The 25,415-nt window shown below is 39.8% G+C and overlaps 1 protein-coding gene across 2 annotated transcripts in view; it reads left to right on the forward strand.

The window, feature by feature from the left end:
* FMN2 (formin 2) overlaps positions 1–25,415 on the forward strand; it is a 366,439-nt gene that overhangs the window by 240,342 nt on the left and 100,682 nt on the right. Inside the window, exon 14 of one of the 2 annotated variants that reach the window (XM_044267009.1) lies at positions 21,013–21,105. The exons of the other annotated variant lie outside the window; for it this stretch is intronic. Coding sequence (XP_044122944.1) covers positions 21,013–21,105 — 93 coding nt within the window. The remainder of the gene's footprint in view (positions 1–21,012; positions 21,106–25,415) is intronic. 2 annotated transcript variants of the gene reach the window in all.

Consider the following 25,415-nt stretch of genomic DNA (forward strand, 5'->3'; position numbering starts at 1 on the left):
GGAGATATTATAGTCTAATTCCTTAATTATCATTCAACAAATCTTTGTTAAATTAATAGAAAGTACAAATGGAAAACAGACCCTTCCCTCATAGTTCATAGATGAGTAAGAGGGCCAATAACTACATGAATAACCACTATGTGGTGTAATAAATATTTAGTTATATAAATAAGATACTACAGGAACACAGAATTTTATATATAATGAGAATTTTTTTTTAAGATTTTATTTCTTTGAGAGCGAGAGAGAGCATGAGAGGGGAGAAGGTCAGAGGGAGAAGCAGACCCCTGTGGAGCTGGGAGCCCCATGCGGGACTCAATCCCAGGACTCTGGGATCATGATCTGAGCTGAAGGCTGTCACTTAACCAGCTGAGCCAGCCAGATGCCTGAGAATTATATTTAAATCAGACTTTGAAATATCAGTAAAATTTTCTCCAGGGAAAGAAATATAAAATTTCGGCAATGGGAAAGAGCATGAGCAAAGTCACCAGTCTTGCCACTATTTTGGTTTTAATTATCTATTGACCCATGAGGCCAGGGATTTCTTAATTTATACCAGGATTACATCTGAGGGAGAGGTAAGAAAATATTTATAAACGAGGTGGCTCACTGCACCAAAATTAGTAAAAATGGTCAGAACTGTGCCTATATATGGTTTGATAAAGCCTCCCCAACCAGTAATTCTTTTTTTTAAAAGATTTTATTTATTTATTTGAGAGAGAGAGGGTAAGAGGGAGCATGAGAGGGGAGAAAGTCAGAGAGAGAAGCCAACTTCCCGTGGAGCTGGGAGCCCGCGATCATGACCTGAGCCAAAGGCAGTTGCTTAACCAACTGAGCTACCCAGGGGCCCCAACCAGTAATTTTTATATGCCTTTCAAAATAGCTTGCTCTGCCTACTCTGTGTCAGTGTTTTACATGCATTAACGTAATTTAATCCCTATGGTGACGATGATATTATTATTCCTCTTTCCAGTGAATTGATAACTACAAGTTAGAGATATTAAATAGCCTGCAAAGGGGGCTGGATTTGAACCTGGGGTATCCAATCCAGAGCTCATCCTCTTAAGGTCAACGCTAATGTTGCTCCTGTTAGTGTTTTTCTGAATGGAACTCTTCAGGGAAGATTTAACATGGACTGTCCTTAGCTCTTAGTACATGACTGACATGTTCTCGACTCAATAAGCAAGTGCGTGAACCAATAAAGTAAAGAAATGGATGGTAAAATCTGATAAAACTAGAGTATAGGGTGCTCTCGGTGTGCAATTGGAGCATGTCTAGGCAGCCTTGGGAAGGGTCTTAAGGATTGACTGAGGAGTTTGGACTTGATTCTGTGATTGTTGCTTAGACACGGGCATGCTTTTAGGCAAGGATGCCACACACCGGGACCATGCATCTTTGAAAGTCCGCCATGAAGATTTTGTGAACGATGACTTACAGGACAGGCCAGAAGCAGGAGACTTACCTAGCTGGTCATACATGTCAAGGGCATAAACTAAGTTCCTTGTGGTTGGAACGAGAGGAGACAAGGGTAGGGGAGTTCTCCGACATACACTAGAACAAGAGTCTGTATTTGCACTGATATATAGAAAGTAAAGAAAAAAGAGGTCCAGGACGACTTTATTTTCTAGCTTATATACCTGGTTGGAGGCAAACCTGTCACAGAAGGGAACATGGGAGGAATGAGTAGAGTTGGAAAGTAGTCTATGACTTATTTTAGACTTGCTAAAGTTCTTTAAAATTGAAGAAACTATGTCAAGAATGAAGTAAAAAAAATATGCAAGGAGCATGAAAAGCCCACAGTCCTGTGGTGACTTGGCTAAGATCAGAGCTCTAAGTTGTGTCGGTAGCAGATCCCCAATTTCACACATTGATTTCAGCAAGCTTTCTGCTACCCACTCACGTTTTGGTTCAACGTACATCACCCAACCCACTTAACAGTGAGTTCTCTAGCCTATTCCCTATTACATGTAGTATTGTTATTCCTACTAAAATTCGAGAGCAGCACCCTTACAATGAGAATGATATAATTTGAAAAGTATTCAACTAAGGTATATTTTTAATTAGAAATAGATGAGAACTTAAATCTTTCCAGTTGTAGCATGCTTTAGCATAGCATATGAAAGAGTGGAAGGGATTACAATAGAAGCACACACAGTACTTGTCGGGCTCTGTTTCTCTTTTTGTGTGGCATTTCTGTGTGACCTTGTCTTCTGTCGTATTATGTGTATCGGTCTCATGTAATGTAATTTTTTTACAAGTAATTTTCAAATTTTCATTATCCTAAGATTCTCATCTGAAACAGTAGAGCTGTATTTTTAGTGTATGTAATTTTCCTTGTTGGAATTTTAAATGTATCCAGCATGTCTATAAAGTATTGAGCCTGGTTTGCTTAAGTCAACTAAGTTTATCCAAATAGGTGTTCTCCTCAAAGGCAGCTGAACTCAGAACTGACGTTTACTGAAGCAGCTTTTATTGAAGATACGTTGTTCAGTTCTTGGAAAAGATGAATAATAAATTGGTTGTTACACTTCAAGAATGTCTCACGTAGTCAAGAAGCCAAATAGGTAATTACCCCATAGTACAGCAGCAGTGTTGACAAATAGGTACAGAAAGCAGTGCGGAAGGTAAGCCTTCCATCTGCCTCATTTGTCAGGCAAGGCTGGAGTTAGGAATTGCTGTTAGAATGAGTCGTGACTTGGAAATACTTTACAAGTGCAAAATTTATGGAGGGAAATTTGAAGAAGCAAATTGCCCATTTCCATGGCATGAGATGAGTACGTTCTGGGAATTGTGACCAAGCCTGTGTGACTCAAGTACAGGCTTAGTGCAGGGAAGTAGAAGATGACAAGCCATAGAGATGTGTGGCCATTAGATCACAAAGGCCAACATAGGCATCCTGGGCAGGGACCCTGGAAATGGTTGAGCGGTGTGCCTTTACCTGGAATAGATGGGAAGGAGAATGAGAAAGGGCAGAGAAGCATTCCAGGCCGAGGAAAAGGCTAAAAGCCCCTGTTTTCTCAGAACACAGTGAGCATGAACATGAGAGAGAAAGTTTTCTGATCATGTAGAGTGGAACAAGTTTATATGCTTTATAAGTCTGCATTTTATCCAAATGCAATATCCAGCCCCTTAAAGATCCTCCTTATGGAAGAGAAGGATATGACTTATGTCGTGAAAATATTGGTCTGGCCCGCCTAGAACTGGGGAGACCAGTTACAAAGGGACTCAAATAGAATATGGTGGTGGCTTTAACAAAAGATGGTCCAGAGAAGATGGAGAGAAACTAACAGATCTGTCCAGTTGTCAGGGCAATGAGAGTGGTATAAAGTAGTTGTATCACTCCGTAATCTTTCAGTAAACACTGTGTGGTTTGCTACAATGTTTTGCTGTTTGAGATGTTTACATTTCTTTACAAAAGCTTTGAAAGAAATGTATTCATTTTTGATATTTCTTCCAAAGTTGGTAAGCTTCAAGTATCTTTCTCTTCTCATCCCCCTCCCCTCCCCCATATTAATACGCAGATGCACTCAATTAAAATAAACATTTTTCAAGACTCTTAGATTCATGCTGTAAATCTCTTGAACTCCATTATTTTCAGTGGTAATTTTGCAAGTGGAAGGGAGAGTTAATGAGAAAATCAGGTCATCGGTCATTCCATTCTAAGATTTGATGCCCTTTATTCACATTAGAAAAAACTAGTAAAGTTGTACTTCCTCATGTTCACTAATCACTTGCTTTTCTGACCCAACTGCCTTGAAAAAACCACAGCTAATTAAAGGTGATTCTTTCTCTGACATTTCGAGTTAAGATATATTTAATTTATAAATTATCCATGATTCTGGTACAAAGTGTACTTTGCAAAAACGTTTTTCTTTTTGTGCAACAGCCAACTTAGATGAATTCAAAGATGTGAGATGCCCTTTCGCACAGGGACCCAACATAAGCAAATTATCACATGAAAGCAGAGACTTCCATATGTAGTCCGCGGTCCTTAAGGGCTTTTATAGGATTAAAGTCATTTTCAAAAGTCTCCATGCGAATGTGTCATTCTCTGTAACTGAAGTTCTGTGGTTATTGTTATTTGTTGGTTTTTTGTAGGGTTTTTGTGTGTATGTGTTTTGTGTGTGTGTGTTTCCATTTAAAATTAGCTAAAATGATTTCTCTTCAGGAAGCTGTCGGGATGAACTTGTCCTGTAGGCGTGCACGGGTACAGGTTCTCTGGTAGCTACAGAAATGGAAATTCGCAGAGATTGCCTGAAAGCATGTTAGATGTGAGTGTGCAAGTGCCAGGAACTTCTTAAATTACACCCAGAATTTCATCTCCGGACACAGATTAGTATCTCTTTCAAAAATACAGAAAGTCGGAGCATGGGAGCTATTGGCAAAGATGCGGATTAATGAGAACTCCTTTACACGGATGATAGCAATATAAATTGATGCGCTTTATTTTCAGAGCTTGAAGGTCATGGTTGTCTCTGGGCCCAAGGGCAGGATGGAGGGAGCACATGAGACTCTTCCAAAGTATTGATTAAATTGTTTCTTTTTTTTTTTTTTAAGATTTTTAATTTAAATTCAATTTAGTTAACAGGGAGTGTATTATTAGTTTTGGGGTATAGCATTTAGTGATTAATCGATTGCAAGTTCTGTTTCTTCAGTTGGAAATTTGGGTAAATGTTAAGCACATGCTGTGTGTGCTCCTCCTCTATAGTGTGACCTGTTTTGTAATTTTATTTAAGAGGAAATAAGAACAGTCAGCCACCCGGGAATATGTTTGAATTAGAATTGAAGTTCAATCGTCTTGGGCCCCACTAGTTTAAAATGTGTGATTACTCAGCCTTTTTTATTCGTTATGAAGAAATTATATAGCTTAGCAAATTCAAAGGTAAACACAATTAAAGACCATATGAAATTTAATTAAAAGAACAAGCTATGTTTTAAATGACTTTAAATACGTATTTGCAGATGAATTGTACTAATATATAACATTTTGGGGGGAATATTAATCTGAAAAACTGGTGTATCTTCTGGTGAACAATTCAAACAGACATTATGTACAAGCCAAGAATAAAAATAAAATTAAGTACTAGTCTCAGAAAGTCTCTGAGTACTCAGAAAAAGAAAATCCATTCATTTTGGTTTACTGCTTCTACTAGTTCTGAGTAAAGTCAGAAAAGCAGAAACCACACTTATTATTTAATAGAATTAATTTAATGTGGAGCATTAGGTAAGCAGATTTAGAGGACAGGAAAAGCAAAAAGGGAATGCTCAGGTAAATACTGAGACCAGCTGTCACTCCTGGGGCTGGGAGAACCAAGAGACGAGGTTGGGGCTATCAAAGAACCTAGAAATTCCAGGAGAGCACTCAGTGGGGCTGGGCACGAGACATTTGCATCAAGGGTGTGGCCTGGGCCAAGAGTACAGGAGCAGCTTGCATTAGGGACTCTGCAGAACTGTGACTGAGTACCCAGAGGAGGAGTCCCACAGAGCTGGTTGAAGAGGACAGGGAGAAAGAGCCCTCAGTGAAACCAGGAGCTCATTGGTTCTGGCAGAACTGGGATGAAGGAGTTTGGAGAGAAGGAGCTCCAGCTAGGGTCCGGGACCTTAGAAGGGGGCTTCTGCCTGGCTGCACTGGTACTTTCAAGGAGGTGCCGTGATGCTGGATTGGGCCTACGAAAACAAGCCAGCACTTGGAACCCCTCCTGATGTGGGGGGAGGAAAAGGGTCTGGGGACAGTGCTCAGGGGAGCAGCAAATTCCCATCCGCTGCTCTGCGGGAAATCTGTCAGGAAGCCTGCCGGCAGAGGAGAAGGGCAGTTTGCTGAGCTCCAGCATCCCCGATCTCTGTGTAGATGTGCAGTTTGGGAGCTAAGAGACAGTATCTTAATAGCTGTCACACTGTTTCTTTATTTTATTATTTATTGTAATTAATCTATTTATATTAGTCTAAGGTGGTCCAAAAGTCTCCCTCATGGCTCTCAAAGCTAAAAATAAGAGAAGATTTATATTTTTTAGAGATCCTTAAGATATACTGTTCTCTTCTCCAGCTGGCATTTCTATAGGCTGTCTTCCCACTTCACTGGGTAATCTTTCTGTCTTTCTTTGCTGATTTGTAGACACTCACGCAGGTGGTTATATCCATTTCCAAAACTCAGAGAAGACAAAAATCAGAACAGAGGATGGATAGACGATTCTGACCCAATCTGTAGTACAATAGAAAGCCGCTGTACCTGTTTGAGTAGCACATTATGGTTAGAAATACCCCACATCTTGTTTGGTTCTGATAGGAGTTAACTGACTTGTTAACTCAGTTATCCCCCTGATCTGCGGGTCATTCTTCACAGGCCTCTGCCACAATTCTGTGCTATGTGTGCTCTTTACTTCTATGTCACAGAGTGTACAATTTTATATGTGTGTCTTTTCAAAACTCATGGCTTCTGGTAAACCATGTAATTTGTCAAGAACATCTAAAATAAAAACAGAGTAAATTAGCATGTAATGAGGCAGTACTACAGGCACTGTGCCCCCCACGTACACTAACCCTTGCGCTGAACTGCTGGATGGGACGGTTGCCATCTCCGTGTTGCAAGTGAGATAACTAAGGTTGGCAGGACTCGGGAACTTGTCCAAGGTCTTTCAGGTAATGGGTGGGGCAAGTACAGTTGAAATAAGTCAATCAGAGAAAGAAAATTATATGATTTCACTGGTATGTGGAATCTGAGAAACAAAACAGAGAATCATAGGGGAAGAGAGGAAAAAAATAAAACAAGATGAAACCAGAGAGGGAGGCAAACCTTAAGAGACTCTTAATCATCAGAAACAAACGGAGGGCTGCTGGAGAGGAGAGGGTTGGGGGGATGGGGTAACTGGACGATGGACATTACAGAGGGCATGTGATATAATGAGCACTTGGTGTTCTATAAGACTGATGAATCACTGAGCTCTACCTCTGAAACTAATAATGCGTTATGTGTTAACTGAATTTTAATTTAAAAAGTTAAAAAAAAATGGTTCAGATCTAGTTCTGCCACTTCCAAATCCTGGGCTCATGTTCTATTGTGCTGCTTCTCTATTTTATAGAAATATTTTACATTTCTTCATCTACAGGAATAGAATATCAAAGGGTACCTGGAGATACTGGTTATCAGTCCATAAGGTTGGCAAGAGTCCTGAGTGTAATTTTCCATAAGATTTCCTCCTTAACCAACAGGGAATGTTAGAGATGATTACAACTGTATTGATAAATTGCTTTGAATTCCTAGAATAGTTTAAAATACTTAAGTCAGAGTTACAACTGTCTTTCTCTCTCTCTGTTTTGTTTTGTTGTGCTTTTGCTTTTGGGTTAGATTTCACTACTTTCCCAAACTTAAAACCTATAAATCCCCTAAGAAATCTTTAACTTCATTCCATTCCTTCCTAACACTTACTGTTCCTTTGAATGAGAGACTAGCTGGTGCACTGTTAAGCATTTTAATAACTCACTCTGTGTTTCAAATATTTAATAATTTTCTCAGCTTTTCTTCTGTTCTCTACTCATGCAAATATGCTTCTCTTGGATGGTTCTTTACGTACCTCGTCCTCTTCATTCTGTGAATCTAGGAAACTCAACCTGACGAGACATTTGAGCCCCAACAGTTCACTTTGCTTTAAATACCTTTTGCTAATTTTATGTTTGTAAGCCCAAACTAGAAAACGTTTCCATTTGGAGGTGGTCTGTCTTGAAATTTGGTTTCTTAATCACTGGACAAAATGTTGCTTTGGATCTTGAAAACAGACGCACCCGTTAAGCATTTTACTCCTTGGAGACATTATGCATTATCTTTATTTTTAAATTTTTTAAAAATTTAATTAATTAATTAATTAATCATTTATTGATTTCTATTGGATTGATTTATATTAATAAACTATGTTTAATTGTAATTTATATATCTATATATCTATTTCATATTATCTTCATTAATAAATATATAGGTATGTCATAAAAGAATAAATATATAATAAATAATGTTATATATTTATAAATTTATATAATGTATATATAATTGTCATATAAAATATATTAAATTAATAATAAAATTGATTAAATTTTAAATTTAAATTTTAAAATTGTAAACTACTCTAATACCACAATGGAGCCTGGTAGCAGGACACCGTTCCAGACACCGATAACAGCCTAATGGCATCTGTTTTGGTTGATGGATGTCACGCACTGCAGCTTAACTGCATGGGCCCTTTACTGAACTCCTTGGTGTCATTGAACATCTGCCATGTCAGTTACTCAGCTCCAGTTCCAGCATCGGAACTGGAACAGTGACAGCACTACTCCAGGGACTCTTAAGGAGACTGAGATTTCTAGGCCAGTCATAGGTGCCTGCAATTATACCTCAAGTCATCATCTAATGATGGGTCTGGTGGAGCGTCCGATATGAAACCAGGCATCTGGCCAGTATTATGAAGATAGTGGATCAACTTCTGTGACAGTCACTTCTGCCTTCAATAAACATTATTGCCCAGTCCTGTGATTTTACTGTATACTTAGAAAAGGTCAGAGGCTTTGCTTTAAGTTCGTATATGCAGTATATTAGGGTATATTATATAATACTTTACGTTTTATGTAAATCACTTTTATACTTAAAACATTGTAACGTTTGTAATATTTAATGTTAAAGAATTCATTTGCGGGGGCGCCTGGGTGGCTCAGTTGGTTGGGCGTCTGCCTTCTCTCAGGTCATGTTCCTAGGGTTCTGGGATCAAGCTCCAGGTCAGGCTCAGATGGGAGCCTGCTTCTCACTCCCTCTTTGCCCCTCCCCCTAGCGTGTGTGTGTGTGTGTGTGTGTGTGCGATGCGCGCACACACACATGTGCTCTTCCTCTCAAATAAAATATATTTTTTTAAGATTTTATTTATTTATATGACAGAGAGAGATCACAAGTAGGCAGAGAGAGAGGAAGGGAAGCAGGCTCCCCGCTGAGCAGAGAGCCCGATGCGGGACTCGATCCCAGGACCCTGAGATCATGACCCAAGCCGAAGGCAGCGGCTTAACACACTGAGCCACCCAGGCGCCCCTCAAATAAAATATTTTTTAAACAAAGAAAATTTAGGAAAAAAAATGCATTTGCACAAATCCTAAATATTTGAGCAACTTGCTAATTCTTGAAAATATTAGGTTAAAGATGTATGCATTTGAAGAATTCTAGAACCATATGTCAAATATTATAAGCAGGTTAGTTTGTGGTAAGGATGCTTTTATTATTTTATTGTAAGATGCCACATCTGTCATCTTCAATATGGTTTAAAACTATGAAGTAATAACCTTTTGCAACCATCTTGGGAAAGTTGAATACTTTTACTCATTTGGAAGAGTAGAGCTTGTAAGTCATCTTTAAAAATTTGCCTGGTAACCATTACGAGCATGTTCCCTGTCGCCCCGCAGTGCCAGTCAGACTATCAGCTGAAAAGACCTTGTACCTGTGTCTGTAGAGCCCTCCCTCTCTTAAATTGGAGCCAGATGCAAAAGAAACCCAAGCTTTCCACTATCTGGGAGGCATACTTGACTGTTCTTAACAGTCCATAGAAGTTGTGAGGAAGCCCACTAGTACCGGGTCCTTTGGTTAGGAGTCTTTAAAAAAAAAAGTCTTAAGTTATACAAACTGGGACAGGTTGTTATTCTTTGTTGTTGTTTGTTTGTAACTTTTTATTTGATACAAATCAGACTTACAGAGTAGTTGCAAGCTAGCACATGCAATGCCTGGGTATTGTTTCCCTAGACCATCAGTTGTTTATTTTTGGTCCCGTTTGCCCTGTCTTCCCCTCCCTCCTGTCCGCCATGTATAGACGTGTGCGTTTTCTCCTTCTGCACCAGACACCAGCAAGTCAGAAAGAACTTGCTTCTTTACCCCTAAATACTTCAGTGTATATAGGCTAAGTACCTGGGCATCCTTTTTTGTGTACACAGTATAATCATCAAAATCAGGAAATTTAACACTGGAAATTGCTATTATGATAATACTGCACGGCCCGTATTCAGAAGTTCCTTATAGCTCTTTTGCCAATCCCTAGATCACACGCTGCATTTAATTTTCGTGTCTCCTCGAGCTTATGTAATATAGTGTAATATAGTGCGGTTCCTCTGGCTTTGTCTTTCTTGACCCTACCGTATTTAAAGACGGCTTCTTTTGTCAACCTCTCCTGCCCTGGATTTGTCTGCAGGAGCCATACGTGTCCCTTCTCCAGGCCCCTGATGTCAGCATACTCCGAACAGCGAACGCGAATGCATCATTTTGGTCACTTTGCTTAGGGAGTGTCTGCTCGTTCCTCCGCCATAAAGTTATATGGGTTTTTTATTGGTTTGTTTTTGGTTTTTGTTTTGTTTGTTTTTTTACTAACTAGTAAGTAATTTGTGAGGTGAGTCTCGGAGAATATGTAAATATCTTATTTCTCAGCGGAATTTTACCCAAGAATTCTAGTGCCTGTTAGGGTTTCTGGCCCCATTATTCTTTATTTATGAGCTGAGGCTTGCCATTCTTTTGTATACATTTCTCTTAAACAAATTTTGGTATGACTTTAATTCCATTTTAAGTTAATTTGGTCTTTACCGTTTCATGAGAGATGAATGAGTATGGATGAGGAGAGGTTAAGGGGAGACTGGTATCCCTGTGCCTGTAGAGTCTCAGTGCTGTCTTTGCTGCAGATTTATACAATTTGCTTCCTTTTTCTGTGAAACATTCTGAGCTAGTAGTAATGTTCAGTCTCAGAAATCAAAAATGTGTCCCTATGAAATAGGATACGATTTGGAAAAGGAGGACAGCTAGAAATAGTCACGCTTATTATTTTTAGTGGAAAATAGTCTTCAGTAATGTCATCATTTATCATATTCGTGTATTCCAGAAGATGTTTGATTTTAAAAGATTAAGTTTGATTTATGCATGGATTTATTTATGGAGGTTTGTCGTTGAATGTCAAAATTCCCTAAGACCTTTCCTTTGGCTGGTTCACTGGTGGTTCAGAAATTTAGAAGACACACAATGATCTGGTAATAAACGGATCTTTCTTAACTACATAAATGCCTTCTTTTCACTTTATTTTTATAGCATAAGTGATGTATCATCTAAATTAATAGAAGAAGTGTGTGAATATCTTGTGTATTTAATCTCTAAAGGAAAAACCGTGGCAAAACGTATTGTTTTAAAAGGGCGCTTGTTGTCTTCTGAGGTTAAATAAGAGCAAATCTCCACCTCTAGGATGGTTTGTGATTCCTAAGGTTGAGTCTTTTTACATGGTCAACCATGTTAAAAAAATAAATATTCAGACAATGGGGGAATATATTTTTAAAACATCAGACCTCACCCAAATAAAAAGGCACTCTAATCATTTTGGAAAAATCACAACAGAAATATTGCATCATTTGTTTTAGTCCTAAGAGACTGAACGGGGTCTGTCTGTGTTTTATGTGGGATGTTGTTATGACATTCTTTTTTAAATTATTTGTGCACATGTGAGCATTAGCATGGGGTAGATGGGAGGCTGCTAAAAGATCTTTCACTCTTCCATAGTCTTGAGAGTTGTTTCGTCAGTGTTTGCAGGATTGCATACATGTGTTCCTGTTCCTCGCCCAAACAGACTCGCTGAATGTCTGAGTGGAGACCAGTTGTTTTAGAATTCTAGCCCAATTTTTGTTTTTCAGACTATGGGGACTCCAGGAGAGGCAGTGATATTTTAAGGTTGAAATGAAATTATACTGAATTGTTTTCAAATAGATGGAAGGTTATCCTGATTACCTCCTTTGAGTCTGTAACAAACATGTATTTATTTTATTTTATTTTTCCAGTGTTCCGAGATTCATTGTTTATGTACCACACCCAGTGCTCTGTGCAATACGTGCCCTCCTTAATCCCCACCACCAGGCTCACCCAACCCCCACCCTCTTTCCTCCAGAACCCTCCGTTTGTTTCTTAGAGTCCGTAGCCTCTTGTGCTTTGTCTCCCCCTCCGATTTCTCCCAACAACCTTCTCTTCTCCTTCTCCCAAGGTCCTCTGTGTTATTCCTTATGCTCCACAAGTAAGTGAAACCATATGATAATTGACTCTCTCTGCTTGACTTACTTCACGCAGCATAATCTCCTCCAGTCCAGTCCATGTTGATACAAAAGTTGGGTGTTCATCCTTTCTGATGAGGTGTAATATTCCACAAACATCTGTTTAAAGGTTTATTTTCTGTTGAGTTAGAGGCTGACTCTTCAGAATCCTTTTGAAGAACATGCTCCAGGTGCCCCTACTACACAACCAGAATTGGTATTTGAAATGAAACTTGCTACCCTTAGATTAGATTCCCCGTGTGTTGTACCAGTGGACAAGACCTAAGGTCCATATGTGAAGCCAGAGGCAGAAATTCAGTTCTACGTGAAAGACTGTCTCCAGATGAGAACCAAAACAGTGGAGGAGCTAATCTCAAAAGTGGAGAGGCCCTCGTTACTAGAAATGTTCACACACGGGCCGGGAGACTCAGAATAACTATATGGTGTATAATTTTCATGACTTCATCTCTTGCGGATCTTAGGACATTTTGTATCAGGTGGAGTCAACACCAGTGTCTCCTCCCAAGGCCCACAGAGTACAAACTTGTGGAGTTTTGTTACATAAAATGATGCTGTTTTCCATACTTAGCAAATAGGCCAAAAAAGGAATTTAGAATGGTTTCAGTTTGACTTTGAATCCCCTTAGTAATAGAGTGAATCCATTTAAATGATCTAAATGTCTCAATCAAGTGTGAGATAGGCCAGTGATTAATAACTACCAATAAATATGATCTATATAAGACTCATTCTAGGTTGTCCTTAGAGAAATGTCACAGTCACCGTCTGAAGCACGACCTTCAGCGCTCGACACTTAGAGGTGACTGGTTCAGTTTCCTCGCGTCATTGTGGTGTGTGGTGGTGGTAATATTGTCACTGTAACTGTAGCAAATCTATTAGTCCTGCAGTGCATGAGGCAGGTTCCCTTGTATTTTATCCACATAAAATCCCTTGATCTTCATAATGAAGTACGTGCTGTTACTGTCCCTCATATTACAGGTGAAAGAACCTGGGGCACAGGGAGACTATCTACCTTCTTGAAGGTCACAGCTAGTATGTCTTATCTTTTTGCAACCTGTAGACTGTATTTGTCCATGGAAGTGCCTCGTGTTTGAAAACAATGGCTGATGGGTGTGAATGGACCCCCCCCCAAAAAAAGGATAATCCTCTTATAGGAATGCTTAAATAAGGAGCAAAACGGCCTGTATTGTGCTTTCATTTATTTCAATTTAAAACCATGCTCACTTCCAAAATCCCTCAGTGGAAGACGGCACCTGCGAAATACCTGTTAAAGAAATCATTCAGTTTTGTTGAGTTTTGTTTTGAGATATAAACTGATGAGCTCCAAGCGACCTTAATTTATTCCACTGGCTAGCACGCTAAGTCTGCTGTGTCCAACTAAGGTACTGTGGGATGTGTGTGTGTGTGTGTGTGTGTTGTCTCTATCCTCTTTTATTATATTTATAGGATAAAGGACTACTTTGACATGAATCTGCAGACCTTTAACTTTATGGATGAGTTTTTTTGGAAACCCATATTTAGAATAGATACACACATATTATACTTCTCTTAGTGGGCAGTTGAATCTGTGGGTCCGCTGTTGGCAGGACAAGGGTATTTTGAACATTATTCAGAAGTTATCAAGAATTTGTGTGTGTTTATTCATCTTTCTTCCCATGGCCCATGGCGCACTTTTGCTGCCCAGGTTTTCTCGGGCACTTGTGCGACTAGGCCAAGATGTTAACGTTCCTGGTTGGTTTCTGGGCTCGTGGATTCATTACTTTGATTCCTTCCTTCCCTTTCTTTCCTCACTCTGTTACAGCATACCTTTTGTCTCTAGCACCGCTGGATCTCTTGTCCCTATTTGCCAAATTGAATTGGACATTTTATTCCAACCTTGATCCCGTTTGCCATCTCTGTTGCATCTGATCTGACTGGCTGTGTGTAGTCACTTGCCCGTCAGCTTCCCTGACCCCACTCACTGCCGGTTCTCCTTCTGATGTCTGACTGTTCTGCTTCTTCTGTCTTCATGGCCTCCTCCTCCCCTGCTTCTGCATCAGAGTTGGTATACCTCAGCGAGGCGCCTTGGCCCCGTCTTGTCACTTACACCTTTGTCGAGTGAGCTCATCCAGTGTTCCTGTCGTCGCTCTGATCTGCAGACTCACACCCCCAAGCCCTTGGTGGAAATTATTCATGGATGTTCCACTGGCATCTGAAAATGCAGGAGGTTTGAAACCACATTCTTTTCTTTCCCTCTGAAAGCTACTCTTCCTCCTGCATTCTCTCTCCACAGAGTGCCCAAGCTGCAAAGCTAGATGGCATCCGTCCTCCCCACAACCTTACCTCATACCTCAGTTCACGTTAGAATCACTGTGTGGACTTTTCCTGTGAGTCTTGTCCTTGAGTTGTATCTCCAAGGAGATGGGCGCATTGGCAGGGGGATTCTGAAAAGGCCCTCCAGTTGATTTAAAGTTTGTCTCTTCGTGAAGGGATAGCTTAATTGCAGACGAGTCAGTCGCCAAGTTTTGCTGTTTTTCCCTAAAATGTTTCTTGAACCTGTGCTATCTTCTGATTCTGCGTATGATTTTGCTTTTGTCAGTGCATGTACTCATGAGTTGTGGCAAAGAGCTTTTTGCTGCTTCTATTTTCATTTTCTGGTTTGGGTTTTTGTTTGGTTTTGTTTTGCTTTCTTGGTGGGTCTTTATCCGCCCCCCCCACTTTCAAGCAGTGATATGGAGAGGATGGATTTCAACCAAGCAGTAGGACTGTCCTCAGTCACCAGCTCCATGAGTGCTGAGAGGCACAGCATAGGGGGACAATTTTTTTGTTGGTGCTTATTCAGCAGGTGAGGTTTGAGTGTAAAACCAGCATTCAGCTGAGATCCAGACGGCATTGATAATAGCTTACCTGGAGGGCCAGTTATGCCGTTTTGTTCTGAAAATGCCGTTCCTGAAAATCAAATGCAGAGCCCAATTTCTCTGCTTTTACAAATACTTTATGAGCGTCTTATTGGGTATGTTGATCTGCTTTAGGTAGCTGGAATGACTTCTGTTTCCAGAAATTGAATTCAGTGTAATGTACAAGCCAGGCTTATCTGGGAAACAACTTGGTGTTAGAAGCAAAAACTTCTGAGTCATCAACTGTTTCTTTTCCTTTGTGTCTGTTGTGCAGCTTCATGCAGACTCACGGAAGCAGGTTTATGATAAAGCAGGTTTATTCTTCAGTGACCTGGACGCTCACAGAGAAGTAGTGACTCTAAACTGATTAACACTGATTGAACTTGGAGACTTGTATAAGTCACAGCTGGAATAGTCCAATTCCTTTAAAAATAAATAAATAAATAAATAAACCAACCAACCAACCAACCAACCAACCCCAGAGTGCTCATGATGATGGTTCATTTCAGAGAGTGGGGCACAGTGTTCTTGCTTTAAACTACAGTGATAAGATGGTGTTTGCTGTGCCCCCAAATGCACCATTCTGCGGACGGCACTGATGATTTGGGAGCCATTTTCTGGTCAAAATAGCTGAGAGATTTTTGCTCTTCCAGTTCTCTGGCTGGATTTTTCTTTGTATTTGGAGGCCTAATTCATGCTTGCTAGTATTAGCTCTTCAGCCCAATATGAGATCATTTGGGATTAGGAAAGCCTTTAAATCAGACAAAAAGGCAACCTGATTGGAATTGCTCAGTTATACCAACATCCTTTAACAAATGTTTCTTTAAATTTGGATTTGACTGTAATGCAGATTTTCCAGGAACTCTATTGTTTTAGGTTTTTTTGTTTTGTTTTGTTTTGTTTTGTTTTAGGTTTTTAATAATGTTTCCAAATGACTCTTTCAGTTTGTAAGATTATAGCCCTTGGTGTGGGTTTTTTTTTTTTTAAGTTTACATAGTCACATATGCATTTTGAAGATAGTAATAATCAGGATGATCTTATACACCGCAGTGTACTACAGTTAAGAGAGGAATGGGGCCCAGTCTTACAAAGAAATTTCCTTATTCCTAAGGCCCCTGGGTGGCTCAGTTGTTTAAGCAGCCAACTCTTGATTTCGGCTCAGGTCATGACCTCAGGGTCATGGGATTGAACCCCGTGTCGAACTCTGTGCTTAACAAGGAGTCTGCCCGAGATTCTCTCTGTTCCTTTGCCCCTCGCCTCCCCCCCCACACTCTCTGTCTCTCCAATAAATAAATCTTAAAAAAAAAAATTTCCTTAGTCCTTATCACATTGAACATATTCATATGTGTTATTGAATATATTAGATGTATATAAGAATTATACCTCTATATAAGTGTATATAAACTCTACAATTTGTAGAGTTTATTTTTTTTATTTTTATACTTATTTTATATAAGTATTTTTATACTTATCCAGCAGTCTCTTCCTTCTTAACATGGTGACTAAGTAAAACAACAGTCACCTACAAATACATGGTGTATCATTATGAAGAGCTTTGGAAATTTGGATTGGATTTTCTTATGTTTTGCATGAGACTTGTGTGATGTTTCAACTGAGCCACAACCAGAGAATTAATATCCAGATTAAGGAAAGTCATAATTATTGACATTGTTGCAAGGGCTTGTTTCCACACAGGATTTTAGTGTTTCCTCAGTCTTGCGAACACTAAGCACACAGGGGAGAATAGGACAATCCTTGACTTCAGGGAATACAAAATAAAAGTAAATCAGAGACAAAGATGCATAAACAAATAAATGGCATGAAATAATATCATTAATAGCTAGTTTTTGTTTTTATTTTATTTTGTTTTGTTAGGTTTTTCAGCAGTTCAAATCTCAGCACTCAAGTGCAACATCTTCATCACCCCAATCTCTGGTTAAGGCTCGGATAATTCGAGGAGCGAGCCCAAGATCACATAGCTACTGGTGGAACTAGGCTTGAATCCAGATCTCTTATCCAAAGATTTGTTTTTATCTTCTGTCATTCACTCATGTTGTACAGAGCAAGGAAGTACAAAGTTCAAGGGGAGATTGACCCTCTTGGCTTGGGGTGATGGGTGAAACTTGGGATGGATAAGTTCAGCAGTTGGTTCTGAGGAGTCAGAGTGTATCAGATGGGTGAATAGTATATGTAGGTTGTGGAGAAATTGGGATAGATATGACATTTTGAAAATAAAGCCAAAGTTAATTGCATCGGGAGGGTCTAATTCATTTATGTATTCATTCCACAAATAATGGTTGGACGCCTATTGCTTAATAGGGGATGTTAGTCAATGGAGAATGGTAGGAGATCAGGGTCCTCAAAGAGTGGAATTTCTCTAGCTCATTGTAGACTTGAAGTATTTTTTTAACTGATATTTTAAATTACATAAGTAATTATGGAAATATATCTGGAGTATTTTATTATTTTTTTTTATTTTTTTATTGAGGGGATGTGGAGGGAGAGAATCTCAAGGAGGCTCCACTCCCAGTACAGAGCACCCCGTGGGGCTTAATCTCACAACACCGAGATCATGACCTGAGTCTAAATCAAGAGTTGGAAACTTGACTGTCAGAACTACCCAGGTGCCCCATATCTGGAGTATTTTAAAGCAAACTCCAGATGTATCATTCTACAGGAGATCAACCATAGAGATTTCTGCACAATATGTAGTTGAAAATTCCAGCAATTACAACAGCTCAGTAAGGAAGAAGTGTCCTAGTAGAGAAATGAATAGAAATCACTAGAAACACTGAGATACAGGCATTTTTTTTGCTATCTACTGTAAGTGAAGGTGCAAAGAGAAGAAATGAAAAAATAGTTTTTGCTGAGATTTGTATTAAAATAGTAAGTTCATATGAATAGGCCAGGGACATTTATAAAATCAAGTGAAAATTAAAACTTTCTGGGGTGCCTGGGTGGCTCAGTGGGTTGGGCCCCTGCCTTTGGCTCAGGTCATGATCTCAGGGTCCTGGGATCGAGCCCCACATTGGGCTCTCTGCTCAGCAGGGAGCCTGCTTCCCCCCCTCTCTGCCTGCCTCTCTGCCTACTTGTGATCTCTCTCTGCCAAATAAATAAAATCTTTAGAAAAATATAACTTTCCCTCAGTTTTTTTTTGGGGGGGGGTTGTTTTTCGGTTTCTGTTTTTTTTTTTTCCAGCATAACAGTATTCATTATTTTTGCACCACACCCAGTGCTCCATGCAATCCGTGCCCTCCCTAATACCCACCACCTGGTTCCCCCAACCTCCCACCCCCCCGCCCCTTCAAACCCCTCAGATTGTTTTTCAGAGTCCGTAGTCTCTCATGGTTCACCTCCCCTTCCACTTTCCCCCAACTCCCTTCTCCTCTCTAACTCCCCTTGTCCTCTATGCTGTTTATCCCTCAGTTTTTTTTTAACACTTTAAGTATTTTATTTCTTCCTTCTCTGTTATAGATTCTGTTGTTTCAAATTACTGAGTACGTATGAAGACCTAGAGAAACGTTGGCGCATTGTGGAAGACTTTGCTATGGACGGTCTTTGCTCTCCCTCTGCTCTCCTCACTAGTGAAATCCTCCTTGGGTCACCAGGTCCATCAGATTAACTTCTGCAAGTGCCTAGTCTGAGGGTCTTTTTATACAGCTCGCTAGACCTCTGGGCAGAGTGTTGTGTCATGGAGACAAAGACCGTTATTACCTCCATTTTCTAGTAAAAAAAGGCAGATGAAACAATTGTGACTAATGTCAAAATATAAATCTTCCTTGCCCCAGGCTTTTAAGTTTTGAAACTCAGACTGAGTGGAAAACTAGATCTCCCTGCCCTTTTTTTGTTGTTGTTGGCGTCAGCCGTTAGGCACTAGACTACTAGTATTCTACATTTCTTGTTGGAATTGAAAAATCATTAAAGACTGTATGGTTTCATAGAAGGCAAGCCCTGAGGACAGGGTGACATACAGCATTATATTAGTTTCGGGTGTACAATATAGTGAATCAACAGTTCTCTACACAGCTCAGTGCTCATCGTGATAAGCTAGTTACTGTCTGTCACCACATGATGTTAGTACGATATTATTGACTGTATGTCCTATGCTGTACCCTGTATCCCCATGTCTTAGGTGTTTTATAACTAGAAGATCGTACCTCTTAATTCATCGATTTCACCTGTCACCCAACCTTTCCTCTGACAACCTTCCGTTTGTTCTCTGTATCTGAGAGTCTGTTTTTGTTCATGTGTTCATTTTAGTTCCACATCTAAGTAAAATCATGTGGTATTTGTCTTTCTCTGTATTATTTCACTTAGCACAGGCCCATCTAGGTCCGTGCATGTTGTTACAAATGGCAAGAATGTGTTCTTTTTATAGCGGAGCAATAGCCTCCGTGTGCACACATATTTACACACTCACCCCCACATCTTTACCCGTTCCTCTTAAGTTACGAGAAGGCGCGTGGATCCGTGTAAGATTGCTGGTGGGTTAAGTTAAGAGACGTTCAGGGTAGCCTAGTGAGGAGCGATGAAGGCATCTGTACCAGCATAAAGCAGGAATGGAGAGAACAGGCAGAATCCAGAAGCATTTGGGAGGTAAACAAACAGGATATTGGGATAAGGAGAGGAAGTCAGTAACTCTGCTGCTTTAGTATCAGGTCATGGTCCCACCAACAGGAGGGTAGTAAGGGAGGCAGCAAGGCTGTGTTGAGTTCTACTGAAAATATTGATCTGTGTGGAAGTTTAAGTACGAGTCTAGGGATGCAAGATACTGGACGAGGGCTGTGGGTTGACCAGTCACGAGCCGTCGAGACCCTGCTCTGGCTGAGTGAGGAGAGCTGGGGGACGTGGACCGAGACAAGCCCACTGGTGTCCAGCTGGTCTTAAGTCTTACTGGGCCTGATTACATTTGACGGGAAGAATGGGTGCAAACAGGACACCGCCCCCCCGCCACCCTCATTCTCCTGCTTAGACAAGCTAATACCTGGAGGGAAAAGAAAACTATGTTTTAATAAGAGAAAGAAAATGTTTTAAAGAGTGCAATATCAAAGTCTTCTTGAGGAATTAATTGGCAACCTTGCCTTAAGAATTGTAATTCCTGATTGAGATGTTTATCTGTCCGAAGTTTTGCCTTTCATATACGTGCTTTTTAATTTTGAGTTTTTTGCCAGGATCACCATCATGGCAGAAATTTCTTCAGAAATGTTCTTAGAAGTCCTTCTTAATTAACCCTTGTTGGCCCTGTAGTCTACTAAGGCATTTATGATGACGTGGACACAGAAAATAAGCTGTCGAGTCAGATCGGGATTTCATTTATGGGTCTCCTGCTTATCATCTGTGGACCCTTCAGCAAATAAGTAGCCCTGAGCCTTGATTTCCTCACCTATAAAATAGGATAATGTCCACGTTCACTAACTTATTCTGAAGATGAAGTTAACTAACAGGTTAAAAGTATCTGCCAACTAATAGATGCTCTGTAACTACTGATTTCTATACAGACATCAGCACCACAGTTGTTACTTGTCATTTCTCATAAATGAGGACTTTCATCAGGGACAAACCTGTGTTAGAAGTCCGTTGATAGTAACAAGGATGCTGATGATAGGAGGTACTTGCTTTATACTGTCTGCCAGGCGCCATTTGAACACTTTGTATCTATTAACTGATTTGATCCTCACGACAGCCCCGAGAGGCAGATGCCTGTGATGTGCCCATTCTACAGATGAGGCTGAATGGGGCTCAGTGCTTCAGGGACCCTCCTACGTTTGCAGTTTGGCAGTGACCAAACTTGGATTGTGGATTCTTTTTTTTTTTTTTTTTTTTTTTTTTTTGGATTGTGGATTCTTAAGAACTTTTTACAGTTCCCCCAAAGTGAAGCCTTGATCATAGGCTTCTTATGTCTGTATTTGGATATTTCCAAAACATGTATAGAATGTATATCAGTTAGCGTGGCTAACGGATTTTTCACATTAGTTAATGTCTTTTAAAAATTGTTTTAATGCTCCGTTGATACTGTGACATTCTAAACAGTGTCTTCCTCTGGTTTCAGCCTGTGAAGTGGAGGCAGGGAAAGTATTCCAGGTGTCCTCAAAAGAACACATCCAGCCCTTCAAAGAAAATATGGAACAATTTATCATTCAAGGTAAGTTCCAAAAAGACATGTCGCGTTTCCCTTCTTCTTCAGCCGAAAGGTAGGTAGAAGGCATTTTTTAAAATATGCAGTGGTTTAAAGGGGATTATTTTGATATAACAGAGAAATAAATTATGTTTAATCATGAGTCACACAGCTGTGAGAGGCAAGCAATTTGGTAAACACCCTATTATAGATAATTCTTGTTAGTATTGATCTTTAATGACAGTACATTAATAGTACCTATTTATAAAGATGTTATGCTCTTTGTGAGCAGGTAATTAGATATCCTTCAAGTTTTAACTCTGCTTATGACTTCAGTTGAACTTGGTATCTATATTGTTTGTCAAAACACTGGGCCAAAAAACAAAGTACATTGATGTTTTCCAGACCTTCAAAATATTACATTGTACTTTTTGTAGGATGTATAAATACCTCTAGATATTTAGTACCTTCTTTCAGAAAACTTAAAAACTTAATAAATACTGTCTTATTGACTCCTCCCATGACAGAAGCAGGGATCAAAAATTTCAGAAAATATTAAAGAAAAGAAATTTTGAAAGGAGAAAATGTCTTTTAAAAATGTTTTGCTATTTTAACACACTGCAACTTACAATTATATCAAAGCATTCGCTACTCAAAACATTTCTGCTGGGGACGTTCACGTCTCCTCTGAAGATCAGATTTGGGTCGTGCCATGCTCTGAGAAAGTTCTTGCTGTCAGGAATCCTCCTAGAGGCCGACGTGGCTTGAGACCAAGGCCAAGGGGCACTCTGAAGACTGGCTCCGTCCTCTGTTTACCAGGCTAGAGTTTTTATAGGTTGTTGACGTGTCATTAATGATGATTTACAGTGAATTCCAGTCACACTGGAATTTGATTAAATGTTAAACGTAGATTTTTTTTCAGATGGGAAAATACTATTTAATCACTTAAGAGAATCATGAAGATTGAAACAGAACTTTGGTCAGTTTCATAAATCACAGTGACAGTCATTTCTAAATTCCCAGGTCCAGATTTTCGAGTGGAAAATCTACTTAGTAATTCCAAAATAGTCTTTGGGACAAAATCAGAGTCCTGTGGTTGGTTACATATTAGAGGACACTATAAGCTCACTATATTCTTAATGATGAATAAAAATGAGTCTTGCTTTCTTCATTCATCGGGGTTTTAGGATCAAGAACATGCAATTTGGGAGAACAACATAAGTAAAGGATACTTTACTTATGATACTCTTTTTGATTATGGGATAAAGGAGTCCTTAATTCATTAACTCAGTAAGGAACGAATGAGTCTATCTTCATGGCTCTTCTTCTAGCACTTTCAGATACCTTTTTTATTTTACCTCTGTCCTATTCAAGTGTTCTGATTACATGTTCATTGAAAAAAAAAAAAAAAAAGAATCCCCCTGATCTGTTCATTCTTTTGAGTACTGAGCTATAGCAGTGAATAAGAAAGGACATTTCCCGGAAGACTGACAATGACAATAGCAAACTCTTTGGAACATCTTATATAGATGAGTTATGTCAAAATGTGGAAATAAGGGTCCAGCTTTAAACATGAGTGCTTATAAGCCCATATTCAATAACGTGTAGTGAAAACAATGGATTTCAAAATGTTTCTCTTAAGATAAAGATTTATGAATGTAGCCATTTTTCTTGGTCCCATAATCCTTCTAGTTATCAGGACTAAATTCTGCAATTAGGTTTATACTCTGAAAAGTGCATTCTACCTTAGCACAAATAATATATGCCAAATCTTTGCTCATAATTAGGCTTTCCTCAGTAATAAAATAGTATTACATTAACCTCTGTGCTCAAATCACCTTACATGCGTATATTAATGTTTTTATATATCCCATTAAATTTTTTTTTTAAATCCCATCAAAGTATTTTTTAAATGTGCCCCATTTCAAAATCTAAAATCTCTCTCCAGACATTCAAGAGGCTATGTCAAATACTGGCCAAACACGTTTATCACGTTAGCTCTCACAACATGATAGAAACATCTCTTCTCCTCATCTCTCGGCCATTGTGTGGTCTGTGGAACAAACGCTAACAGCCTGTGGGTTTTATCTAGCCCTGCGATCCACTGATTCACGCACTTTGGTACCCCCGTCTTCCCAGTTCTTCTCAAGCCAAGATTTTATGGCCTCGGCTCAAACATCTCTTTCTTGGGAATGTCCTCACCCCTGTTCTGAGGGAGGCAGATTTACAGAACCGAGTCCCGCCCCTGTAGGACATTCATTGGTTGTAATGGTGCCGGCTCTGTGCCATCTTCCGGATCGAAGTACTCAGTAATATTAATACCAGTAACTGATGTTCTTGAATAGTGCTATGATCTCTACCCAGCACTGTACTCTTTATAACGCTTGCTGCTTTCTGCAGTTCTATTATGTATTTGTGCCTCTACAATGTAACCTCCATGAAAAAAGCAGCCTTGTTAGGTTCCTGACCATCCCTATACGTAGAACAGCACGTGGCGTGTTGTATGCATGGTCTTGCCCACCTGACAGCACCCAACAGCCCTCATTAAGCCCATCTCCTTGCTTTCTCCGTATTTACACAAGAGCAGCTCAACTCTTTTGAAGGTGGGAGGGTCCTTCACGCCAACTGGTATCACTTGGAAGTCCTGACCACAGACAAGCTATTAAAACTCATTTGTAGTCAGCACTTCGCAAGGTGGTCCTTGCAAATCTGGTTTTCTCGCAGTTTCTGAGATTTGTTCCTCTGGGCTCCTCTCAGACTTCCAGTCTTTGTCTTCTGCTTCCTCCTTCCTCTGATGATGACCTCATTTTCTGCTGGGGTGAGAAATCAGATGATGTCACATAGAAGCTCCCACACCTCCCCACCACCACATCTATAGCCCTGGCTCGGGAACTCGGTCTTCGTCCTGAATCCTTAGGGAGCAGAGGTTTAAAGACATAAGAAAGTTGACACTGGCAGTGAGTGGGAAGGACTCCATGGAAACAGATCAGACGTGGAGGCAGGAGACTACTTGTAAAATTGTGATGGCAGATGGCTGGAGAAATGAGGAGATCTTGTTCTAAGGACATAGTGATGGTGCTGAAGAGAGGACATATTGAAGGCTTAACAGTAATGTAGAAGAGGAAGTTCTTGGTGACCAAGTCAACACAGAGGTGATGCTTAGGTGTCCAGATTTCAGGTTTGCGTGGCTGGAGAGCGCTGGTGTTAATCACTAGGATAGAGACTATAAATACGGGAAAAGGTTTGAATGGGTAGGATGACCGTAAGTGGACGGCATGATCATTGAGTGGGCGGATGTATGCCTGAGATGTGGCAAAGAACAAAAATGGAGGCTTGGGCATCGTAAGCAAGGTGATTATTGAGTGGATGTGATCACCTAGAAGGATAAGAAGAACAGACACAGGGATAGAATTCTTGAGGAGGAGGATACATTTAGAGGAGAAGCAGAAGAAGCCACAAAAACTGTTAGTGGTGAATTAGGTTGAAAGAAAATCGAGAGAGGCCGTCGTGATGGAAGCCAGAATTAGAGTTCCAGAAAGGAGGGAGGGATCAGAGTAGTTACTAGAGGAACATTTTTCTTGGATTAGCACAGACAGAAACCAGTTTTCTGAGCTTTTAATGTTCAAGCGAGGAAAGGAGAAGGGCATAACCCTGCAATGGCTTTAAAAGTTATTGCTGGATATTGTAACGTGCATCAGTGTTAGACAACTGTCGAATCGAAGTTATTATAATTTAGCTTATCTCTAATTTATACCAACATGTGATGATTTTATGCATTGGATGTTTTCTGAAGAAAACTAATTAGTAATCAACAAGCGCTTACCAGCTTTTATCTACCTTTTTGGTTCAATTTTCTTTTGTGCTTCTTCTTGTTTAAGTAAGAGGGAAGAAGAAAAAGATAAATGAGACAACCAGGGAACCTCATGCTATGCTAATATTTCTCTCAGAATTCAGTATACTCCTTCCTTTTCATTTTTCTTTCTTCTTTTTGGATACAAGTTGTACTGTGGACAAAGTGTGCCTATGAAAACCATATTTCTGAGCTAAAATCCCTTAGATCCAGTGGATTGCCTTTTATAGGTGTCTGTGCGTGGTGAGATTGCTGGGAAAGAAATAGGAGCCTAGTTCTCTGTTGTTGGCCTCCATAGCCTTTTTACTCATACGACATACTTTGGTAAGTGCATATTATAAAACTCAGCTCAACTGTTTTTTTGGGTGAATGGCAGATTAAAAGGTAGTTCCCCTCCATACTAGTAAATGAAGTAAAGTTCTTCCTGTGATTTTATGAATCAGAAATGGCTAATGTTATTTTTACTAGCAACTTTCCATATCTCCAC

This window comes from Neovison vison, chromosome 10 (assembly GCF_020171115.1).
Source record: "Neovison vison isolate M4711 chromosome 10, ASM_NN_V1, whole genome shotgun sequence".
NCBI lineage: Eukaryota > Metazoa > Chordata > Mammalia > Carnivora > Mustelidae > Neogale > Neogale vison.